This window comes from Cupressus sempervirens, chromosome 5 (genome assembly GCF_028749045.1).
Source record: "Cupressus sempervirens isolate cs-2001-9-10 chromosome 5, ASM2874904v1, whole genome shotgun sequence".
NCBI lineage: Eukaryota > Viridiplantae > Streptophyta > Pinopsida > Cupressales > Cupressaceae > Cupressus > Cupressus sempervirens.
The window spans coordinates 522,921,007-522,946,010 of NC_143122.1; the positions used below are offsets into that span (position 1 = coordinate 522,921,007).

General features: G+C 35.3%; 1 protein-coding gene across 4 annotated transcripts in view; it reads right to left on the bottom strand.

Moving 5' to 3' along the window:
* MRL1 (Pentatricopeptide repeat (PPR) superfamily protein) overlaps positions 1-21,831 on the bottom strand; it is a 197,815-nt gene extending 175,984 nt beyond the window's left edge. The window contains exons 1-11 of one of the 4 annotated variants that reach the window (XM_089831654.1): positions 21,531-21,831; positions 21,342-21,451; positions 16,142-16,802; positions 15,735-16,026; positions 15,322-15,385; positions 15,041-15,185; positions 14,819-14,934; positions 11,265-11,393; positions 11,006-11,179; positions 10,762-10,926; positions 253-393 (exon numbers count right to left, since the gene is read on the bottom strand). In XM_089831654.1, coding sequence (XP_089687780.1) covers positions 253-393; positions 10,762-10,926; positions 11,006-11,179; positions 11,265-11,393; positions 14,819-14,934; positions 15,041-15,185; positions 15,322-15,385; positions 15,735-16,026; positions 16,142-16,802; positions 21,342-21,451; positions 21,531-21,711 — 2,178 coding nt within the window. In that variant the 5' untranslated portion in view covers positions 21,712-21,831. Of the gene's footprint in view, positions 1-252; positions 394-10,761; positions 10,930-11,005; positions 11,180-11,264; positions 11,394-14,818; positions 14,935-15,040; positions 15,186-15,321; positions 15,386-15,734; positions 16,027-16,141; positions 16,803-19,999; positions 20,080-21,341; positions 21,452-21,530 lie in introns of those variants that run through there. The other 3 variants (XM_089831653.1, XM_089831655.1, XM_089831656.1) reach the window with 3 other exon arrangements.
* Positions 21,832-25,004: the final 3,173 nt, after the last annotated feature.

Below are 25,004 nucleotides of genomic sequence, written 5' to 3' on the forward strand. Positions count from 1 at the left end.
TTAAAGTGCTAACTATTTATTGTCAGATGTGCACACCCTCCAAGTTGTAGACCACCTTATTTTAAATGCAGGCATTTAAACTTGAATCACTCTTTTTATGAATGAACCCCAAATATTTTAGATCTTAAAAGTTAAGATACAAAAATACTGTTTCCTAATATTCTAGATATATAACTACACAAGAAACACTTGTATCATTAAAATCATATTATCATCACAGCTGTATTTGACAGTACAAGATTCACATCTTACATTGCAACAGGCACCCATCAATGAGCTGTACATAACATTCCCTGGCATTACTCCCTGATTTTTTGCATCATTCAGAATTTTAAAACCAAAATCTATACCACCAGCATGCCCAGCAGCATCTATCAGAGCACTAAAGAATACCTGCAGCAACAAATTTGAGAACAAAATTTCTGAGTTCAACCCCTTTTGAGGGGAAAACAAAAGCTCATTTAAACTGTATAAGAAAGAATACAGCCAATAAAAGTTCCATGTAAAAACATTATTTTGCGTGTCCATATGCATAATTGACAATTACAATTAAGGATGTTGGTAACAATACATTAAAATTAGTTTTGCAAGTTTTCAATTAAAATACTGATAACTTTCAGCTGGGGAAAAGCTAACCAAAATTCATCTCATGTCCAAAACCTAGAAAGGAAGTTGCCAAACTCAAAATAGCATAAAAGGAACAAAGCATGTTATTAGATATTAGAACATGAATGATTGAAATTAACATTTTAAGAAGGAAAATAGATCTATAATACATTTACAAGATCTGAAATCAAAACATTTATGTTTATAGAGTCTTCAACAAAATAATACGCCCAATAAATAGAAATATCCATACTTATTTCATGTTGAAAGAAAATAATGTTACTGGACGTTCTTATCACTGACTGTTAAAACATCAAGCAACTACAAGTCAAATGAATTATTATGTTACAAACAAAAATTCATTGGGAAATGGAGGAGAAGGTTCCTTGAAGCACTGTCTACACTGATTTTGGTGCCTGGCATCTTTGCTTTTAGAGTGTCCCTAACTTCACTTTCTTCATTGAAGACAAAGCCCCAGGGCATTCAAGTTCAGATCAAAAAACATGTCAGTATTTAGCTCTTTGTATAATAACCACATTAACTTAAGTGGGTGCCATTCAATTCCTTGAGACTCAACATTGGATAGAGAAAGCCCTTTGAGAGAGAAAGCTGATTGAGAAGAAAATAGAAGGGAAAGAAGGAATGCTATTAAGACAAGTTTTTCCAATTGCCAACAAACCACTATCCTGAAAGGAAATAACTGTCAACAGGGAGAGAAATGTGTTGTCAAAACTGCTGCTGTAAAGTTCTACCTCTTTCTATAATATCCCTCCCGATTGTCTTAATAAAGACAATTAATAAAGTTACGTATAATAATTATCTTATATTAGTATCTTAAGATTGCAACTAATATAAAGTAATTAATTACATTAGATTGATTTACTTAATAAAAGGTGGAGGTTGTGGAGTTACGGGGATTCCAACTGAATTCTAAACTTTAAATAAGATAATGTTTGAAAGGAAAAGGGGGAAGAAGGAAACACATGGAGTAATTGCTCAACTTTGGTCAATGACCACGAAAACAACTCCATTCATCAGAGTAATTGTGTTTGGCCTAGTGGAGACTAACAATGAGAACTGTTGAATCATGGACAAGGATTATGAAGATTGATAATGGGGAATACGTCAATCCATCCTATTGAATGCATCGAGCAAATTGTATTGTCAAGTAAGTATCGGGCCAGTGAACAAGAGGCGACGAGTTTGGTATTGTTTACGTTGTCTGACGTGTTGGTCCAAAATCGTTGATTGGGAGGAATAAGAACTATAAACGTTGAGGTAAGACCACATCCACTCAGTGCCACCGAAGTTTATAACTTCTGCAATACAATTCCAGTTTTTCTGAAGAAGTCTTGACGAAAGCATTTAATTCATTACCAGCCGAGCAACTCAAACGAAGATATAACATGATTACCGAAATCCAAATAGCCTGGGAAATGATCAAACCTAAGAATCGAAATCATTTGAGGATTGACTGAATGTCGGGAGTATAAGTTTGAAAGGTAGTGTGGCATTTGAAGTAGAACGGCCTTTGATATTGACTTGAAGTCATCAAATAATTTCCATAACATTGGCGGAGAACTTGCAGAGAATTTCCGATAGTCTTTGGAGCATTCGTAACATATATTACTAGGGCTCATGGTAAGTTTGTTCCAATACATCCATATTCAAGAAAATGTACACAGAAGGACAGATGGCAACCTTGTACTACCGGGTAATTCCATTTTCCAGTAACATATTTTGAGTTTAATATGTATGATCAAATCGGCAATCAATTCAAACAGAGTCTGGTTCAATTGATTGAATTTGGCATTAAAATAAATCTGTATCTTGAATTTGTATAATCTATCTGGAATTAATTTTGGCAATTGTATTCAGAATTAGAATTTGAACCTAGTTTCATGTTAGAACCGGTCCTATAAAATCCGAGATTTTACATTGGTATTAGAGCTTTAAATCCTGCCAGCCTGTGGAACAGACACGTGCAAAAGGGAAATTATAATTTCCGTAATACCCAAGGTAGACAAAACAGGTTGATAGAATCATCTAGTTCCTCTATTCAGGTTGATAATGAAGAGAGTCAGACGAGGAAATAATTTTTGAAAACAATATGGGAGACGCAGATGACACTAGGGATCTCTTAGCTGAATTACTTAGGAGCCAACTAGATATGCAAAATAATGTAACCACATGGCAGATTTGATGGCACAATTCATGAACAATGATATGAATCAAAATCATAATGTAAGGGAAATAGGTGGACAGGAGAACTAATCAGTAAATGGACAACCTAAAGGTTCAACTTCAGCAAGACCCTTCATGCCAACCTTCAACCTAGAAATCCACAACCTAAAAGAGAACCTACAATTAGAAAATTCTGGGAAGAGGTATATCATGATTGGATACAATCAAGTGATGAATTCAAGACATAAATGACATTTAGAGAATATTTGAATTTCGGGATGAAACATAAGAATAAAGGTCAAAGGGGATATAATAATGAATTACAGAGAAAGATTGGTAAAATGTCCATTCCATATTTTGAAGGGTCAAGTAAAACCACTGCCAGAGCTTAAGTACAAAAACTTGACACATACTTGCAGTTAAATCCAATCATAGAGGATGACGCCATCAAATATCAGCATTACATTTTAGAGGGAATTGCCCATGAATGGTGGCATCATGGACAAATTACATTGGGTCACAATCAAATTAATACTTACGCTATCTTCATAGAAAGGCTTATTGACAAATTTGATTATAAGGATTCTAAGCTCCATCTCAAAGATTTGACTCTACTTAGACAAACACGTATGGTGGAACAATACATTTCTGAATTTGAAAAATTAGCAGTATTAGTAACAGAAATCACTGAGAGACAGAAAACGGTGATATTTATAGATGGATTATCTAATACTATCAAAGGGTGGGTTAAATCCTTAAATCCTCCTTTGCAGACAGCCATAAAAGGGCCAGAGAACTAGAACCCCCTTCTAAAAGAAAGACATTTAGCAAAGGGACACTCTCTAAGCCAAATTTTGACATGAAACCTTTTCCAACAACACACTTCCTAGAAACAAATTATAAAAGAAAGAGCGTGACAAACTCAGAAGGAAAAAATTGTGTTTCAATTGTAAAGAAGCATGGGCACCAAGTCATAGATGTTTGGGAAAAGGGAAAATTCACTACAATGAAGTAGTATCAGATAGTGAAGATGAGGAAAACATAGATCCAAATCAAGAACAAGATCCCAAAACTACAAAACAAGCTCAGGGAGATCCACCTAGGAAGGGTGAAATAACAACAATGATACGAACTCCGCATTACAATATTTTCAGAGTAAGAGGGGTTTTACAGGGGCAACATTGTTGTGATTGATAGTGATCTTGTTAAAAAACGTGGCTTACATACAGTGAAACATGAAGGATTTGGTGTTCGAGTAACAGGTGGTACTACTTTGGTAAGCAAACACAAGGTTCCTCAATTAAGTATTGCTCTTGGTAATTATACAGTAACAGATGATTTTTATGTGGTTGATTTGGCTAATTCTAATGTTATGTTGGGTACTCAATGACTAGCAACCTTGGATAAATACTCACAAAGTTCCAAGTGCATGGAGTTCTCTTTCAAAATTGATGGGAAAAAGGTGATTCTCAAGGGAATGTCAAATGTTGGACCTAGAGTTGTGTCTACTAACAGAATGGAGGCCATTTTTGTCATGGTGATGTTGCTTGGTCAGCACAATGCCTTATCTCCACTAAGGTAATAGGTTTTGAATCTAAACATTACCAAGATGACTTGTTGCAGATTTTAGATTCACATAGAGGTTTTGAACATACTATTGAATTAGAAGAAGGGGCAAAACCAGTTATCACTACTCCATACAGACATCCTAAGGCATTCCAAGATGAAATAGAAAGGGCTATTAAGGAGTTGTTGGATATGGCACATATCAGGCCTAGTTCAAGTTCATTTGCTTCTTCAGTAGTGCTAGTCAAAAAGAAAGATGGGACTCTACGCATGTGTATAGATTACCCCTCAATAAAAATACCATAAAAATCAAGTATCTAATTCCTCGCATTGATGAATTGTTAGATGAATTACATGGTGTTGTACCATCAAATCAAGTTAAGAGAACAGGATATTCATAAAATTGTTTTATGTTGTCATTATGATCACTATGAATTTTTAGTCATGCCATTTGGGCTAACAAATGCTCTAGCAACATTTCACTCTTGTATGAATCATATTTTTAATAAACTGAGGAAATTTTTGCTAGCTTTCTTTGATGATACACTGATTTACAGCAAGACTTGGGAGGAACACTTGAGTAATATCGATGAGATTTTGGGTATAATGGAATCACAATCCCTTTATGTAAAAGCATCTAAATGTGAATATGGTATGACAGAGATTTTATATTTGGGACACATGATCAGTCCCAAAGGTGTGCAGGTACATCAGGAGAAGATTAGAGCCATATTGGATTGGCCACCTCCACGGAATCTTTCAGATTTAAGAGGGTTCTTTGGTTTATGCAATTATTATAGGAGATTTGTTAGAGGATTTTCACAGTTGGGCGCATCACTGACAGATCTTACCGAAAAGGGAGCATTCAAGTGGACTGAAGAAGCACAAAAGGTATTTGACAAACTCAAAGAGGTAATGAGTTCTTGTCCAATTCTTGCACTTCCAGATTTCAATCGGCCTTTTGTTTTAGAATGTGATGCTTCTAGTGAAGGAATAGGGCGGGTCTAATGCAAAATAAGCACCCTATAGCTTATGAAACCAAATAACTCAATAGTGTTGAAAGATTGTATTCAATATATGATAAAGAAATGTTGGCAATTATGCATGCTTTGGCTAAATTATGACAATATTTGGTGGGTGGTAGGTTTGTGGTTAGAACTGATCATAACAGTTTGAAACATTTCTTGAGCCAAAAAAATTTGAATGATAGGCAACAGAAGTGGATCAGCAAGATCCAAGCTTATGATTTTGAAATTGAATATATTAAAAGTAAGAACAATGTGGTGGTTGATGCACTATCTAGGAAACCTAAAAATAATGCTATATCAAGGGATGACAGTTGATTGGAAATCTCTTTTATTAATAGAATATTCTAAGAAAGGATTTGTGTGTGATTTATTGGATGGGAATGTGCAGGATGACATATATAAGATTGTGAATGACATTATTTACAAGGATAGAATCTTTCTTGTACCTGGTTCGAAATTAAAATTGAGAATCATGCAAGTTGTTCATGATCTACCTTTGGCAGGACATCCTAGTTATTTGAAAACTTATAGGCAAATACGTGAACGGTTCACATGGAAAGGGCTCAAAAATGATGTATTACAATATGTGAAGGAATGTATCACATGCCAACAAAATAAAGCCGAGCATTCCTATCCAATAGGACTACTTTAGTCATTACCCATTCCAAAACAGAAACGGGAAAGTGTCTCTATGGATTTCAATACCAATTTGCCCCGAGTACAAGGTAAAGATTGTATTTTTGTTATAGTTAATAGACTAACAAAATTTGCACATTTCTTTGCTATCACTATAGAGTTCACAGCAGTTCAAGTTGCTGAATTATTTTTCAAGGAGGTGTTCTACTTACATGGTATGCCAAAGAACATCATTAGCAACAGAGATAGCAGATTTTTTAGCATCTTCTGAGAAGAATTATTCAAGTTAACAGGTACCAAGTTGAACCATAGCACTAGCTACCATCCGCAAACAGATGGGCAAACGGAGATTGTGAATAGATGGTTGAAAGTTACCTTTGCAATTATTTGGCTGGGCATCAAAAAGGCTTGGATCAGATGGTTGTATTTAGGGGAGTATTGTTACAACATGACATCATATGTCCTATTGGTATGACTCCATTCAAGACTTTGTATCGATATGATGGTGTATCCTTTGTCAATTTTTCTTTTGACAATAATAATGTACCCATAGCTCAAAATTGGCTTCAAGAAAGTCAAAATATTTTAAAAGCACTTAAAGAAAACTTACAATCTGCCCAGAATCAACAAAAAAATTATGCAGATAGGAAACATACGGAATGCAATTTTGATGAAGATGAGCTGGTGTATCTCAAGCTACAGCCCTATCGGCAATCCTCTCTCAAACGCAGTGGAACTGAAAAATTGAAGCACCGTTTCTATGGGCTTTATCAGATTATCAGGAAAATCGGTACAGATGCTTATGAACTGAAACTTCCTAAGGGCAGTCCCATACATAATGTTTTCTACGTTTCTTGCCTCAAGAAGGCATTGGGCAAATAGGTGACAATATCTGAGGAATTACCACCTTTAGATTTAGAAGGTAAATTGGAAACTATACCTTAACATATCTCGGATGTATGTGAAAGGCGTCTAGGTAATTGGTCTATCAAGGAATATTTGATAAAGTGAAAAAATTTGCCTGTTGAGGATGCTACATGGGAAGGTGAACAGGTGCTCCAACATCCTAATTTACATTTTCTTGTGGGCAAGCAACATGGGGAAGGTGAGATTTGTAATATCCCTCCCGAGTGTCTTAATAAAGACAATAAATTCAGTTACATATATTAATTATCTTATAATAGTAACTTAAGATTGCAACTAATATAAAATAATTAATCAACTTAAATTGCTTTACTTAACAAAAGGTGGAAGTTGTGCAGTTACAAGAATTCCAACCGAATTGTAAACTTTAAATAAGATTATGCTCGAAATGAAAAGGGAGAAGAAGGAAACACATGGAGTAATTGCTCAACTTTGGTCAGTAACCACGAAAACAACTCCTTTTGTTAGAGTAATTGCATCTGGCCTAGTGGAGAGTAACGGTGAGAGCTATTGAATCATAGACAAGGATTATGAAGATTCGTAATGGTGAATAAGTCAATCCATCCAATTGAATGCATCGAGCAAATTCTATTGTCAAGTAAGTATTGGGCCAATGAACAAGAGGTGATGAGTTTGGTATTGTTTACGATGTCTGACGTGTTGGTTCAGAATTGTTGATAGGGAGGAATAAGAACCATAAACGTTGAGGTAAGACCACGTCTGCTTGGTGCTACTAAAGTTTATAACTTCCGCAATACAATTCCAGTTTTTTTGAAGAAGTCTTGACAAGAGCATTTAATTCATTACCAACCGAGCAACTCGAATGAAGACCAATTATCATTTAATTCATAATGTGATTACCGAAATCCAAATGGCCTAGGAAATTATCAAACCTGAGAATCAAAATCATTTGAGTATTGATTGAATGTTGGGAGTATAAGTTTGAAAGGTAGTGTACATTTGAAGTAGAATGGCCTTTGATATTGTTGAAGTCATCAGGTAATTTCCAGAAAATTGGCGGAGAACTTGTAAAGAATTTCCAATAGTATTTGGAGCATCGATGCAAGGAAAAACATATATTTCTAGGACTCGTGGCAAGTTTGTTCCAATACGTCCACATTCAAGAAAATGTACACAAAAGGACAGATAGCAACCTTGTACTACCGGGTAATTCCATTTTCCAATTACATATTTTGAGTTTAATATGTATGATCAAGTCGGTAATCAATTCAAACAGGGTCCTAGTTCAATTGTTTGTATTTGGCATTAAAATAAATCTGCATCTTGAATTTGTATAATCTATCTAGAATTAATTCTAGCAATTGTATTCAGAATTAGAATTTGAACCTAGTATCATGCTAGAACTGGTCCTATAAAATCCGGGATTTTACACTTTCTTGCTCTTTTAAAAAATTATCTTTCAGCATTTAGGATTTTTGTCAAAAAGTTTGCATGCCCTAATAGCTGAAAATTTTGATTTCTCTTTACAATATTGAGGAAATGTTGGTTGATATAAAACTATTTCTTACAAAATACTTTAAATACAGAATAATTAAGTAACAAGATGAACACTTGAAGAGTTACATCAACATAACTTCACTATATGTTTAAGGTTCCCACGTTCAACATAATCTCTTTTTAAACTCTTTCTCATTAGTTCTTCCCTTTCATCTCGCTAATGTGGGATAAATCACTCTCCATTAAAGTAATAGTTCCCACTTGTAGCACTTAAAGAACTTTCTATTATAAAGCAACTAGCTAGAAAAATGTATTCTAATATATTTTCTCGCTTTATATTATAAACTATATAAATCTTCGGGCATTAAAACAAAATATCAAGCGAACTCGGAAAATCATGTTTGATAGCTTGTTGGAAAGGCCTCAGCAAGACACATCAAGCCTGACTCTAAGATGCCAAAAATAGTAAAACCTACCCACTTACTATAAATATTAAGTATTTGGAAACCCTGCTGAATCAACTCTAATTGACCTGAAAATGGAATTGTCTAGGTAAAATCCCTTGCCAGTCCCTGCAAAGTCCTGGTTAGCCCTTGGGACCATGATGAGAAGGGCTAACGACAAGTCATGTCATGACTAGCTAGAAAGGGGCCATTGCAGCTCCCCAAGGAGAAAAGTTGTAGTACAGATGACAATACCATTTAAAGGAGTGTTACTCGTATAGAGGTATAGTTACCAGATTTGGATTTATAGTACCATTATTGTATGTATATGTGATTTTCTATTAGGGGTGGATTGTTTTTTGTCAAAGGAAGATTGGTAGGAAAGGGCTTCTATCAAAGCATCATGTCCTATTTTCTTAAAGGGAATTATTTTATATTTTGGCTCGGTATTATATGTAATTTGTGATTTCAAGTTCCTTACCAAGGACCTCTTTGCAACTTGTAGACCTGTCAGCATTTTGGCACCATCTTTAGGGCCGTGTAAGAGGCTTGCCTTGGTCAAACCCCATTTTGATGTTTCCACCTTCACAGACAGCCAAAGAGATAATGGATATGATAACCAGTGATAAATAACCGGATTGGAAAATGATAAAGACACTAAATGTAAATGCTATAATGTAAAGAGAAATGAGATAAGACACTATGATATGCTTTAAAGACACTAAGAAATGTAAGTAAAGTGAGAAGGAAACTCCTGAAAAGAAAAGGAGGGAGTGGATACAAAGTGTAGAATCAAGTAGAGAGAACTTGATTGTGCAACAATGGAGATAAACTTGCAACAGAAATGGATATATGGAGTGTAAGATGGCTATGGGATGCAAAGAGTGCGGACTTGAAGATTCAAAATGCGAGAGAGATTGAGATGAACCTCCATGAAGGGCTTCTATCAAGCCCGAATGGAATCCGTGCAGAAGCCATCATTTAAGCATTACAAAACAGCAGGGTAGTAGATTTTGTAATGCTTAAACGGCTCTCTGCACATCTACAGATTCACGGATTCAAGCGCATCGCATGAACGTCTCTGCTGCGTGCGTGTGTCAGTGGCCGCCAAGGCTTGCTTATGCGGATTTTGGACTAAGGTTTGGATTGGCTAATGAGACAATTGAATTAATGTTGCAAATTTAGGTCTTAGGCTTAGGAGGAATGCAATGTGCAAATGGCCCACCCATTACACCATCAATAAGTGATCATATTGGTCACTCATAAATTGCATCAGAATTGTGTCAGATACATGGAGGTTTCATGACATGGTGATTGTCTAAGCACATCAATCACACAAGTAATCATAAACCATAATACGGTTTGGTCTTATTCAACTTGGAAGCATAAATTATCTATCATGTACGTTATCTGTTCTCATTAAAATATTCCACACCTTCAGCACCAATCTCCTTGAACCAAATATGATACTCAACTGGGATTATATATAATTGACAGCAATAGGCTTGTCATTAAGTTCAGTACAAAAGAAATAAAACTTTAAAATGTATGTTGCCACAATCTCATCAGATCAACTGCGCAGAAACAACTTCCAAATGAGAACAAATGATACTGTAAGTCAATGGTTAGTAATATGCTAAAAAGCGTCTATATGCCAGGGTTTCAAAGAATACTAGCTTTATTACATAGATCTATTTTCTGCTACATTTTTTACGTATTCATGTAAATTCAAATATCCAAATTTATTAGCATTAGCAACATATCTAGAAATAGTCTCCCAAACTAAATATTGATAATAGTACTCATTAATCCATTGATTGGAGTTCATTCAAAAAGCCTTGGATCTTTTCACAATAGGCTCAAAAAAGACATCTAATTGACTGCATAAACTTCACAAGTAAGTTCAAAGAAAATACCTCATCAGGGCATACACCCTTTTTTCTCATATCCCTGTAAACACTGAGAGCAAAATCAAGGTCACCATTTTGGCTGCATGCACTGACAGCCATAGTATAAACCTCTGCAGTCCCCTTAATTCCATGCTCCTGAACCATTTTATAGACTTCCAGTGCACGATCAACCTGCTTTAATAATCCCATTTCTCAGGAAAATTGTAAGGAAAGAATGAAATTTTAATAGCTAAATGACCAAAAACATTACTTGGCCAAAGAGTGAGCAGGCATTAATTAATGCTCCAACTGTCACATGATCAGGATCTAATGGGTGGGGTTCAGCCCTCATCTCAGATAGTATATCAAATGCCCGGTCAATAGCTCCAGCACGACCACAAGTTGTGATAAGAGCATTGAATATGACACGATCAGGCTTCATTTTCTGAGACAACAAGGAGAACTAAAACAGCTAAAAGGAACTAACCCTTACTAAAATTAGTTCACTTTGGAAAACATAATTGCATTACCTTTGATCTCATGATACCATAGACACCAAATGCCTTGGCCACTTGTCCAGCTCTTGCACATCCGTCAATCAAGGCACCGTACGTGTAAATATTAGGGTCTATTCCAGCATTAACCATTTCATGAAAAACCTGCAATGCATTACATCCAAGCATTATAATTTAGCTATGGCAAAAAAATTGTACTATGGCTGTAAAAAAGCTTTTAGGATTGGCTTACAATTTGTTTGTTTTAAAAGAAAATTTTGGGGTTGGGTGGGGTTGTGGGGGGAAAATAAGAATAATAACTTTGCAATAACAAATGGAATAACAGAAATGTAAAAAGAGAACTGGTTGCCCATACTCTGCAAAAAATTGCTGATAAAAACTGTAAAGCAGATATGCAAACAAACCATACACTAAACCATACGTTTCCTGATGTTAAGATCACTTGATCCATGTAGAGCTGTTACTGAAACTACAAACAACCCTATAGTTAGAATAAAATACTGGAACAAAATGAGATATTTATGTGAGAAATGATTGTTTGTGTGATATCCCTTACATTTAATAAAAAGAACATAACAAGTAAATAAAAGGCAAGGAAAAGTAAACATACCTTGTCATGTATATCCATCATGCAGAGTAGTTAATTGTCATCAATGCATCTGCATTCCTAGATGCATTCCCATAATGCACACATTCATGATGTATCACCATATACATGTGCATCCAGACATATGCATGCATACCCATGCATATACATGTATACATGCGTGCATACTCATACACATACACATACATACATATATACACATGCATATACATATATACATGCATGCATATTCACTTGCAAATACATGTACACATGCACATGCATACATTTATAGGCATGTACATACATGCATACAAGCACATATACACGGCCATATCATACATGAGCACATCCATGTTGAGGATCATTGATAAATGCACATGTGCACATCCATGTTGAGACCATTGATATTTGTATTTAGAGTGTTGCGAATTCATTGTGCTGGCAGTGTTTTGAGTCTACAGACCAGTGTATGCTTCAAGGAGTGATCACTTAAGGCATAGAGGGCTGTTGTTTCATGACAAGCTTGCTGAAGGTAGAGATTTCATTTTCAATTTGCATCTACAGGTTCTTGTTTCCATACTCATTTGAGTGTTGTAATCATTGATCAAAATTGCATATTGAGAATTAATTCAGTTTGACGTGTGCATTTAATTTTCATTGCATCATTATTTTGAAATTCTGGAAATTCAATAGATTATACATTGCCCAAACTTTATTTCAAAATACATATATATATATATATATATATATATATATATATATATATATATATATCGGAATTCTTCAGCATAAGAATCAAAGCTTGTATGATAAGTGTTTGACAAAATGTCAAACCATTAGATTGAAGTTAGAACCGGTTGGGATTCGTACAGTGGTATCAGAGCAGCTTCCTGCCATCTTGCAGGGAAGGCCTTTGCATCAAAAGCATTGTATTTAACATTGCAGGTAAAAAAGGGTCAACAAAATCCATATACGGTCTTCTGCCAGAGCTTAGTCGTGCTATACAGGCTTACAATAATGCTTGTCATAGTCATAACAAAAATATATTAGGGATGCTACAACACCCAAAGATTTTATGTTCCTAATTTGTAAAGAAAGAAAAAGAAGGCTCTAGTTTAAATGACTTCAGTCACACCGAAGAAATAATGGAAGCGAAGGTGGATGTGGAGGTTGAGCCTTTGCTTAGTGGAGCAGCCACTAGTTATTCTTACACGCATGAAGAGGGAAGAGCTTGTTGAGAAAACATGTTGAAGGTGTGGCAGTCCCCCGAGTAAATAAGCATCTCACAAATGCACTGTTTGGCCAACCAACATTATGGTTGAGAATAAATGGTTACTGGAGGTGGAAGGCACCCTATGAGGGAAGACGAGAAGGCTTTGTGGCCTATGACATTGACGATGAGGCCGGAAAAAAACACAAGTAGAACAAATCACCAAGGAAGAAGTTTGAGAGAAGGATCAGGAAAAGGATATTGACCAATGATCAGTTATTTGCAAATGAATTTTCTCCACCTTCTGATGCTCTAGTATGACCTTGATTCCACAAAGAAATGACAATGTGCATGATAATTTGGATCTGTATTGGTTATGTCAATAAGTTTGGTCATTCATTATTTCCCTATTGTCAGAAACTCTATCATTCTTTATGTCCCACCTAAATCCCTATCATGGTCTCTGAAATAGATCTGCTCTTTCCAGATCTGGTAAAGGTCTTTAACACTATAATGACATCAAGAAATCTTAAGACAAGGTGATGTGAGGACAAAGTGAGAATACATAAACACTACCTAAAAGACGCAACAGTAAATTGCATGAACAAATAGATATATGCTGGAATATCATCAAATAGATAAGATATAAATATGAATTAAACTTACTATCATAATATGTTTCTGCCCCAAATCTAAATATTTGCTAGAAAATAAAACAAAAGCTTTCAACACACAATTTCTGATCAGATTCTCCTTAGAAAACCAAAGCGCTTTCATCCTCTGATCTTCAAATCCATGAGTTTTCATCCTTGAATTGATAAGTGAATGCAAGGTTCAAGCTATGATGAAAGCTTAATGAAAAATGACAGCAATCTCAAGGACAACCAAGTACCTCAGTATACAGCACCAACACAGCACAAGTTCTAACACCCCATTCCCCTCAAAGGAAAAGAAGTAAAATTTTAATGAGATTCTTTCTTCAAATTAGCCCCCCCTTCGTCATGAATACGAACTTGTAACTCTTCACTGATGAGCTGTCATCAAATCTGTCATGAAGAAACTGCCAAGTGTTCTACGTGCTACATTTAAGGATAGGGTCCACATAAGCTGATTAATTAAAAAAGACCTTACAGCATGCTCTCAAAACTTTTAAGATTACACCTTAAAGTAAATCATTTGATTGTTTCAACTTTCAATTGGTACTAAGATAGTTAGCTGGACGATGAAAAATGGTTTTTCTATAGAAGCTTCTTTTGCATTGTGTAGCCAGAAGATGCTACATTTATATCAAAGTGGGTGATATGCCCATTTAGGTTTTATTTTTTCATGTCTGTTCCATGGATTTAAGCCATGAGACATAAAGAATCTCTGTTTCTGAATGTATTTTACTCGTGTTATCATCAACCTTATTCAGGAAGATAAGTCATTTTTATTTCCTCACAGCAATTATTGTTTCTGCATAAGGGTATCAAGACATTTATTCTTGACCCGTAATAGAATCTTATATGTCAGAAATTTATTCAAGGATAAAACTTTGTTATCAATTGAAAAAAAGGTAAGGCTAATGCAAGATTTTCAGTTGGATAGCAAAGGACTACACCAAACACAAGTAGATAGAATACTGAGATCGCGGATTCAAACAAAAGAGAATATCTTGCAATACCTAAGTATTAGAATGATTCACAGCCAAATATAAGATCACTTCAATAATTTAATGCACATGACTGGTTGACTACAAGGTAGACAATTGATAAGGGGATCTATGCTTGCCTTGAACATGATGTCGACTTTGCCGCCTTTTGCACAGCTTGATATCAGTGCAGTGTATAGCTTGCAGTCAGCTTTCAAACCCATTTTCTTGACCAGGGGTAACACTTGAAATGCACCTAAATGTCAACATGATAAAGAAATATTTGTAAAAGCAGACAGTTCATAGAGGCACATGATAGCCATATAGAGGAAATTAATGTACAAAATAAATTTTAGAGTTACCTTCTACATCTTCTGCACTGGCACATACTGCAAGAAGCATATTGAAAGTACTAAGCGTTGGATTTTCAATCAGTTTAACAAATCGAAAAGCCTCCTGTACAGCCTTCTTCCCTCTACAAATCTCTAAGAACTTTGCATGGTACACCTGGAGATTGAGTATATTAAATTGCATGTCATTAAACAAGGCATGCAGAACAATACAAATGTTTATAAACTTCTTGAAATGGTGACAACTCAAAAACAGCATAGAATCATCCAAAAACAGCATAGAATCATCACACCTTATTCATATCCAAAGCTCCAACTCTGTTCATGCATTCTAGCAACTCTAAGCAATCGTTAAACCTGAGAATCACAAACCAAATAAGCTAACAAAATCATGCTATTTTGTAGTCATCTTTTAGTCCACATGTTAATTGGAGAGACCAAAAACTCTTAACAGATTTAACTATTAAAGCCATTAAGGATTGATACAGTTCAATCCAACCAAAAGAGTGTGGCGGTAATGGCCAAACGTGTAGACTATGTAACAAGATGGATAGCATCTCCACAGCTTTGCGACATTTAAAAGTTATTAAAGAGCTCAAAAAACAGTTCTAAACTCAACTTGATGAAGCTTCTGCTAACTGATTTGATGACTTTGAAAGAAACTATGTAATTCTGATGATCAACATGTATAGCCACTAGCAATTACCTTCCAACCCTAAGCCAACAATCATAATATCTCATATATTCAGAAATATCTATCGAAGAATCAAGCGGTGGCAAGTCTTTCAATTTTATGCAGGAATCTGCTGAATCACCATGAGATTTATACCGACTACCCGACTTTTTCACACTTCCTACTGATGCTACCTGACTGATGCCTGGTCCATTTCCTGCATCACTTGAATTCCAGGCTTCTCTCTTAGAAAGCAAGAGATTTGTTTCATTTTGTGTAATATTTACAGTTGCTATATCTTGATTGACTGGAATCGGTAAACCTCCTGCAATCAAGCATCTGCAATAAATTTCAAACTTCCTATTTAAACATCAGAAACTCATATAAAATATTAATTATATCTTGATTATTCTCATTATATAGTCTATGTTCGGAGTAACCTTCCACTTTTATGCTCATGGCATAGTCTGCAGAAGCTCCATCAGAAGAATCAACTTCAGGCATATCTGGTTTCTCATTTGAAGAAAGCAAATCCGTCAAAAGCTCAGATTCTATCAAATTATTGTGCCCATTTCTATTAATATGGTATCTGATCATGTCAACTTCAAGATCATTTTCTGTGGACTCATTTTCTGTGACTGAACACGGATTTCCATGTAAGGAAGGCTCTATTGTAGGAGAATTAATGGTAGATCTTGCAGTAGACAACGTACATGTCTCATCAGTCACCATCACCTCTGTATCATGAACTTCTGAATACATGCTCATTTGATTCACAATTGAATGTTCATGACCTAACTCCTGTATTTTGTTCTTTGTTAGAAACAGTTTCCTTGCTACTTTTTCTTCAGAATCTTCTTCCAAGAGCACTCCCTTCCTATCAATTTCAGTACTTGCCCCTTGCATTTCATCGGAAATATCTGCCAAGTTCCCCGTATCATGAACTTCATTTACAAGACAAAGGCTCACCTTGCTGGCAACTGTACCTTGACAACCTGACAGATGATCTTCATTAGCTAAACTTGTCCATTGTCCCATCCCAATATCTTGATTGGTCTTTTGCAAACTCTCTTGGACAAGTGGAAGTTCATGACCTGACTCCTACATATAAAGAATTACCACAACTAAGTGCCAATATGCATATCCAAGATAATTGTACTTATACAGTGAATCAACATTTTAATAAGCTATCACAGACTCGCCAAAACTGTTGTGTGGATTTAACCACAAATACTTAACAATTTGAAGTAATATGCAATAACCCATACCTTCTAGTCCTTGCACTATTGAATTATCTGCATTTTTTTGATTGTGAATAATGCATTTAAAGACTAAACTACTTAATATCCCTTATATGCTTGAAATGAAATGCAAGAGCAAGTTTAATCCGGGTAATATTTAGGTCTTGCATTTCTCAATTTTATAGAATGGAGTAGAAAATCTCTCACTGCATCACAGGCCAAGAAGAAATAGGGCTTGAGAGTTGAGAACTCATGCTATGTGGCTATAGATAGCTACCTCACAAGTATGTAAAAGAGCTGTACAGAACAAAACAAAGATTTGCTAGAGCTAGTCTAATGCAGACAACCTTTAGGTCTTATATATTTCAATTTTTTTTTGTTACATTTATTTCTAATATGTTGTGTTTTATTGCTTAAGGATTTTATTTAATATTTTATGTACTTCACAACACACAAATTATTTTTCATTTTAAAAGTTAAAAATCATGTTCTAAATGGTCCAGAAAAAACTTAGCGGGCTCAACCAAACCAAAAAGTCTGGGCCAAACATAGTCCATATCTGACTGAACCTAGTAAATATAAAACTCAAACCTCCAAGATAAGGGTTGCATACTACCACTAAATAGCTTCCATCTCAATTAAGCATGTTTACTATTGCACAATAGCTGAAGCTCCTAGTGTTGAACCCTAAAAGTGTGAAACCAGCAACAGCGATCAGTTTGATGCATAGATAAATGGGAACAAATGGAAACTAAGTCCAAAGTATAGGGTTGTCAACGTAGATTGGTTCATTTACCAAGCATAGTGGTCCATTGCAAACATGATTCAGCAATTCTTAAATCAGTCCAAGAGCAAGAAACATTGGGCCCTTGTGCTTCTCAAGTGAGGGGCAACCAATCCAAATGGCAATTTGACACAACGAGAATTTGAAAAGCTAGGGCCAAAGGCACACCCAACTATCCAACCACCTTGCAGGGTAAACACAACGGAAGCAAACAACACAAAAAAAAACACCAAGGAGAGAAGGAATAGCAAAATTTTATTGATTCATCAAATTGTCTGTATTCATGCCTGACTATGAGGCCTTCTGGGTTACAGCCAACAAGATTTACGAAATTCTAGACTTAGAATGTTTCACAGATCCTTCATTCTAACTCTTCTAGCTCCCTTCACTTTGTACTCTCTCCAGCATACCTAACCTAAACCTAAACAACCCTATTTATACTTGTCAAAACGGCTTACAGAAGATTCCAAGTCATTACATAATAGAAGGCTGACCTCAAAATGGTCTACACATCCCAAGACAAGATCCTTACCTTAAATTCACAACCCAAATTAAATACATAAGTCAGCTCACACTAGGAACCAATCACAAACAAACTCGGTCAAAGAAGGAACCGAACATCAGCAAACATCAAGTTCACTCGGCACATGAAGGAACACTCGGCCTCCAAAGCACTCAATCAATACTAGGCAACTCAGCCAATACTGAACTCATCAACAACTACAACTCAGCAACCACTGGAACTCGGCACTAACTAGCAGAATAAACAAAGATGAGTAGGATAGCAAGGCAACCCAAGATGCTCCTACATCACAATTGAGGACAAAACATTAATAAAATCATAGTATGAGAAGTTCGGACTCGACATAGACTCAAAAGCCCAAAGTAGGACTTGGATGTAATGTCCCTTCCTTAGATAGTGCTAGCAAAGGTTGGCATATTATCAAGAATTCCCATAGGTAAGTAGAGTGGATAGCAACCCATCCAAAGGTTTGTGGATCCAGATAAGGGCTTTATAAGCCATTTGGGGTAGTTTGGAATAGTCTACTAAATTTTAAGAGGTGTTGAACAGAATGCGTCAAGAAACTTTCGAGATAGTTTTGGAGACTTTGGTTGCATTTCCTATTTGTTAGGAAGGATCCCTGTTAGACTGCCACTTTGCTTGCAAAATTCAGATATCATCCTTGGACTGGTGGCATCAATCAAATTTCAGTTTGGAGTCCAGGTGATAGATTTATGAATTAATTTGGAATAATTTTATTATAGCCTAAAGTCTAATTTAAATATAACCTAATAAAGTGATTTAATCAAGTCATTTTATATTAGAATAAAATACAATAAAGCGGTCCCGTTGGCACAATTCCCTGGGCATTGGAAATTATAAGTTACTATTAATAAGGGGTCATATCTTTAATGAATAATAAAGCCTCTAGGAGTAGAAATAAAGTTAAATAAAATTATTAAAATAAATAAGGAGAAACCCTAAAAGGTGCAGCTAGGGTTGGAGGAAATAAAATAACATTTGTTCAAACAATTCATTCATTCAAACATCATTTTTTATTGTTGAATTTGGAGGTTGGAGCTCTAAGAAGGGTTTCTACAACAGATTGGTCTTCCATGAACAAAAACTCTTGGTAGGATATAGAGCTGGCCAAAAAATCAGCTCTCCAAGTGACAGGATCCAGCATATAGATCATATGGCTTTCAGATTGGCATTGATTCTGGTAAAGAATTTCTCAGATCAGACTGGTTAAGGGCAAGAATGTATATATCAGATTGCAGATTGGTGGTTTAAGACAGCATATCAACAATTCTCTAATCATCCAGACCCAGCCGTACAGTTACAGGAATTAAATTTGGAGAAGAAACCTTGAACAGACTTTGAGTAGGGCATATATCAGTTTCATATTTGCAGATCTCAGTCTGAACAGAAAATTATATACATTCAAGGCTTCCATAGCCGGGTCATACAGCTCCGGCAGAATCTACATCCATTCCTGGCTGGACGTTAGGGTATACTAGCAGAAGTCAGTGTAATGTCCCTTTTTGGGAACATTTGAAATTTACAAGTCCAACCTATAAAGTTATTAAAAGAGATTTTTTAAATAGTTTCAATTTAATTCCAAAGTTGCTTTGAATTATTTAATTTTCTAATGTTCTAATGTTCCCAAAAAAGAGACATTACAGTCAGCATAAAATCAAAGTTTACAGTGGGAAGGCAACAGCAAATTAATGGAAGCAAAAGAAAAATCAGAAATTGCCAAGCAAATCACCTTAAACCTCCTTGCTCTTGTACTCCAGGCAGAACAATACAAGTCACCTTAAACTACCTTGCTCTCGTACTCCAGGCTGAACAATACTAGTACGGGTGTGTGGATAGGCATCCTGAGTTAAAGAAAATAAAATTCAGGATTTAATTCCTTGTTGGTATAGATTATTTGTTGTTAGCTTTCATTTGAGTATTTTGTTAAATTTCTATCTTTGCACTATTCATATCCAAAAACAAAAATTCAGAAAACCTTGAAAAAAACACAAACAATCAAATATTGCAAAAAACATAAAATTCAGAAAAAAGAAATCAGGGAGAAATCAAGCAAGGTCAACATTTCAATGGTTAGACAGATGGGTATCTTTCATTGGACTCAAGACTCAGCGAAAGACTCGGCTAAGACTCAACAAGGACTCAACCAAGAAAAAATGGGCGGTTTTAAGTCTATTTTTGGCATTTCCTAAAAACTCAAGAGTCCTTTCTAAAAATTCATGAGACATTGACTTGGACTCACTGGGACTCAACTTGCAAGTTTATGACGAGTCGACTCAGCAAGCCACCACACTCGCAAGTCGTGGTGAGTTCCAAGGGTCCTCAAACCACGATGGCAATAAAAAAATATAGTTGTTCAATATCTTTTGATCAGGATACCTTAGATCCATGTCCACAAGGAGGATTTCATAAGATAACATTCAAATGCGACTACGAACACTATGAGTTCTTAGTGATGCCTTGTGGTCTCACAAACACACCTTCATTTCAGTCAAGAAAAAACCATATTTTTAAAAAGCAATTGCAGAAATTTATTTTGCTGTTCTTTGATGATATCTTGATATACAGTAGATAATGGGAGGAGCACCAATGAGAAATCTTGGCATAGTGCTTGGTTATTTGTTGTTCTACATTAAAGTCTCCAATAAGAATGATCTCAGCTGTAACAATGTCCATTTTAAAAACATCATAAAGATTCTCCTTGGCTACCTTCTTTCGTGTAAGTTTCTGAACTAACAAGTAGCAAGACAAACGACAGACTTTTTATCTTAGTCCTCATAAGGGGAAAAGCTACAGAAAAATGACTACTGCTAGAAAACGGTCATCAAAGTGATAACTTCAAATTGAGAATGCTTTCGTGCACTTAAAAATTCCATAGAAATAAAATAGCTGAAAAGCTGGAAAATGATTTCGCGGGATTAAACGAAAATAAGCGCTCTATCTGCACTGATTTATTCTTAGAGATCATTTTCGTGGTATTTTAACAAATGTGCGAGAAGATCAAGAAGTGATAGGCATAAGGTCGCAAACGGGAATATATAAACGTAAATCATAACCATATCCAGTTTTCTCACCCCGTCGAAATCGTCCGCTTGATTTTCTGGTGCTGCTGAATCAGATAAGGAGGAGACAAGTCTTTTGATGTTCCGTGCATTCATCCAAAAGATAGGAAACAATGCAATTGCTGCTCACGACAATAGCATTAATGTTGTCAATGTCATCTCAAAACGAAGAGAAACAATAATCAACTTTTATGTGTATACCTGAGCCTCGGCCTCTGCCTTGGCCCCTCCCTCTGCATCGACCACTTCCATATTCAAATGTTAGACTGCCCGACACTTGTTTACATGATTTTCTAAGAAGACGGGAATGGGCACAAGTAGGCGGAGATGTTGAATTGGGTAAGGGGAACAGCAAAGACAAGGCATCCATGGTCACGGTCATGGCGGTGGATAATTCGAGGAATACAGGTGGTCAGGACTGTCGGAAACGGAGAAATTTGTTTCCAGGAACCATAAGCACCTATCAAAACAATTTACCGAAAAATAAACCATCCCAGATAATAGCATGCCCAATCGATTTCGATTTTTAATTAATTAGTTAAAATTATTTTTCTTCGGATTTGGAGCTAAGAACTTGGGGCTACAAATCTCATCAAAGCCTATTAGTGAATTAGTTTCCATTCAATCAATCATATAATCAATGAATTAGTTTTCATTCAATCAACCAATCATATAAGCAATCTTATATGTAATAGTTTTTTTTATTAAGTAGATAATTTTAAGGTTTACATATTTATTTATAATTAAAATAAATTATCTAAATTTTTTATCTCAAATTTGATAGGTTGATTTGATTTAGTGTTAGTGTCGCAAAGTGAATTTTTGTTTTTTTGTATTAACTATAAGGGGATCAAAAAAAAACACCGACTAGTACCAAGAGAGCCCAAGCCTCATCCCGAAAAATTAGAGTATCAGCGAAATTAAGTATAGTACAAAAACAAAAAGAGGAGAACAGAGAATTAATGGAGAATATCATCTTGGGCCCCAACCCAGGCAGTCCATCCCATCGGGCCTTCCATCCAAACAATGTTCTTCTTATCCTAAATTTGGGCCAACATGCATATTTGGTGATCTATCGCATTATTGTTCTTGTTGACTTCTTCTAAGAGCTTCTTTAAAGTTTGTTCAAAGTTGGCAAAGTTGTCTATATGTCTTTTCAATCATAGCCATCTTTCCATTCATACAAAAACATGGTGGAGTGCCCCATTTGAAGAAATCTTTTCAGCTTCTTTCTTTCAATCGTCATGTTCGGATTAACTTGTAAGGAGATTTTAGAATATGTGAGTTTGCGAAAAAACTTAGTAAGGGGACCTAGGAGAATCTTGATACCTTTCTTCATTTCTGCACTTCCACACTTGCCAATGGATGTTTGCAGATAGAATGCTCCAGAACATGTTAGTGTCCTTGTTTAAATCTTCAATGTAACAAGTGATAATTTCAAAAATATTCAGAAAACTAGGATAAGTGATACCAAAAATATGTCATATATTTTTAGCAAAAGAATAGTCAAACAAAATATGTATGTAGGACTCAATAAGTCTACAAAAGGTGCATAATTCATTAGCAGCAAGATCTTTCCTTGAGGGAAGTTTGTTGAGCAACATAAGCCATTTGAAGCATTTGATCTTAGGGTCGATAGGAAATTTCCAAACTCTGTCAAAGTGTTTTTTCCACACTTTAGAATCCAAGTCAGTATACCAAATTTTATTAACATGTTTGATGATATCTTCATTAGAATCAATGATTTTGTAAATGTTTTTAGCTTTAATTTTAGTCACTATGGTTCCCATTCGGCCATTTAATCTTCATAAATCTGAGAGAATCAACATGATAGGTAGTGGGGAGGTCCTTACAAGCTTTAACAATCATATTATAAGTTATTTCTTTGGGATAGAGGAATGTGGAAATTGGAGATGAGGTCTTCCCAATTGATAAGGCTATCCTTCTCAAAGAGACATACGAATTGAGAGATGCACAGGTTATTCCAGTGCTTAGCAAAGCACCCTTGGGAGAGGGCAAGGGGTTTACCTGAAAGGTGAAGATTCCACCAAATCGATCTTTCACCATAAAGAAGATTATGATCAAAGAATGTCCTATTAGGAATGAACTACTTAATATGTTCCCAGGCTTTCCAAGTAGCCTTCCGAGGAATCCCTTTCTCAATATTACATATAACAAGGACCTTCCATGGTTCATCGCCTTCTAGAGAGTGGAAGATCCATTTGGCAACAAGGGCATTCCCTTGAGTCTTAAGGTCCTTTAAACCCAATCCCCCAAGGAGCTTGCCTATATGGCACCAATCCCACTTCACAACATGACATTTCTTATTACCTTTACCATCAAGACCACAAAAAATTCCTAATGGCTTTCTAAATTTAAAAATTTGATAGTTATTAAACATCCAAGCAGAGGAGTAGTAGATATTATAGGAAGAGAGAATTTTCTGGCAAACTTGAACTTTACCAACCAGGGAGAGGGATTTGTTATGCCATTTATTGATCTTTTTATAGATCTTATTCTTGACCTAGAGCCACATATCGTTAAGGCAGGGTTCTATAGAGAAGGGGATACCGAGGTATTGAATAATCTTTTGAGGTTCGCCCCATTGAAAATTAAATTTGTTGAACAAATTAGGAGGAAGATCACTCCAGCCAAGGTAGATGGATTTAGATTGGGAAAGACGAGCACCAGATCTAGAGCAGAAGGAGGTGAGTTTATTATGCAGAGCTACAAAAATATCCTCATAAGCTTCAAAAAAGATAGAGGTGTCATCAACAAATTGACAATTACTAAGGTTAGAGTCATCAGGAAGGGTGATGCCTTTAACAACAGAGGAAATGGAATTGTCCCTAAGAATGTAGGTGAGGGCATTAGAGGCAATAACAAAAAGAGTAGGGAAAAGGGAGTAGCCTTGCCTAATGGATCTACCAAGGGAGAAGGGGGAAAATGGAGAACCGTTGACATCTGCCTGAGCAAAAGCATCTTTCAACAAAATTTTAACAAAGGTACAACAGGTAGCAGGAAATCCAAGGCCTCAAGCATCATAATGATGTAGTCCCATTCAACTCTGTCATAGGCCTTTTCAAAGTCTAGTAACAACATAGCATAGTTTTGGTTAGAGTATTTGGACTAGTTCAAGGCTTCCCAATTGGTGATCAGATTTTCAAGTATTATAAAGCATTATAAAGTTTATTAAAGTGCATTTAAAATTTAAAGATTAGAAAGTATGAACTTTTGATTTTTTTGTTACATATTTATTTTTATTGTTCATAAGTTTATTTTTATAATGTTAAATTTATGTCCATAAAGTTTTTTATTTTAATTTAATGATATAAATAAAATATTTAATAATATACAAAAAAATGAATTAGAAAATTTAACATAAAACATATATGATATTAATTTTTGATATATGTTAATGCTTATTTATAATTTTAAATAATAATATTTAAAAAATTATTACAACGATGAATGTTGTAATTTAACTAAATACCAATATTAAATTTAAATTGAAATTAAACTAAATAATCAATTCAAATTCAAAATACTTATTATATCTTAGATATACTTAAAAACTATATTTAAAAATGTTAAATAAAAAAATATTAATATTCACTTTTCAAAGAATGAAATAAAATTTTAAAATAAAGGTAATGTGGTAATTATAACTTGTAG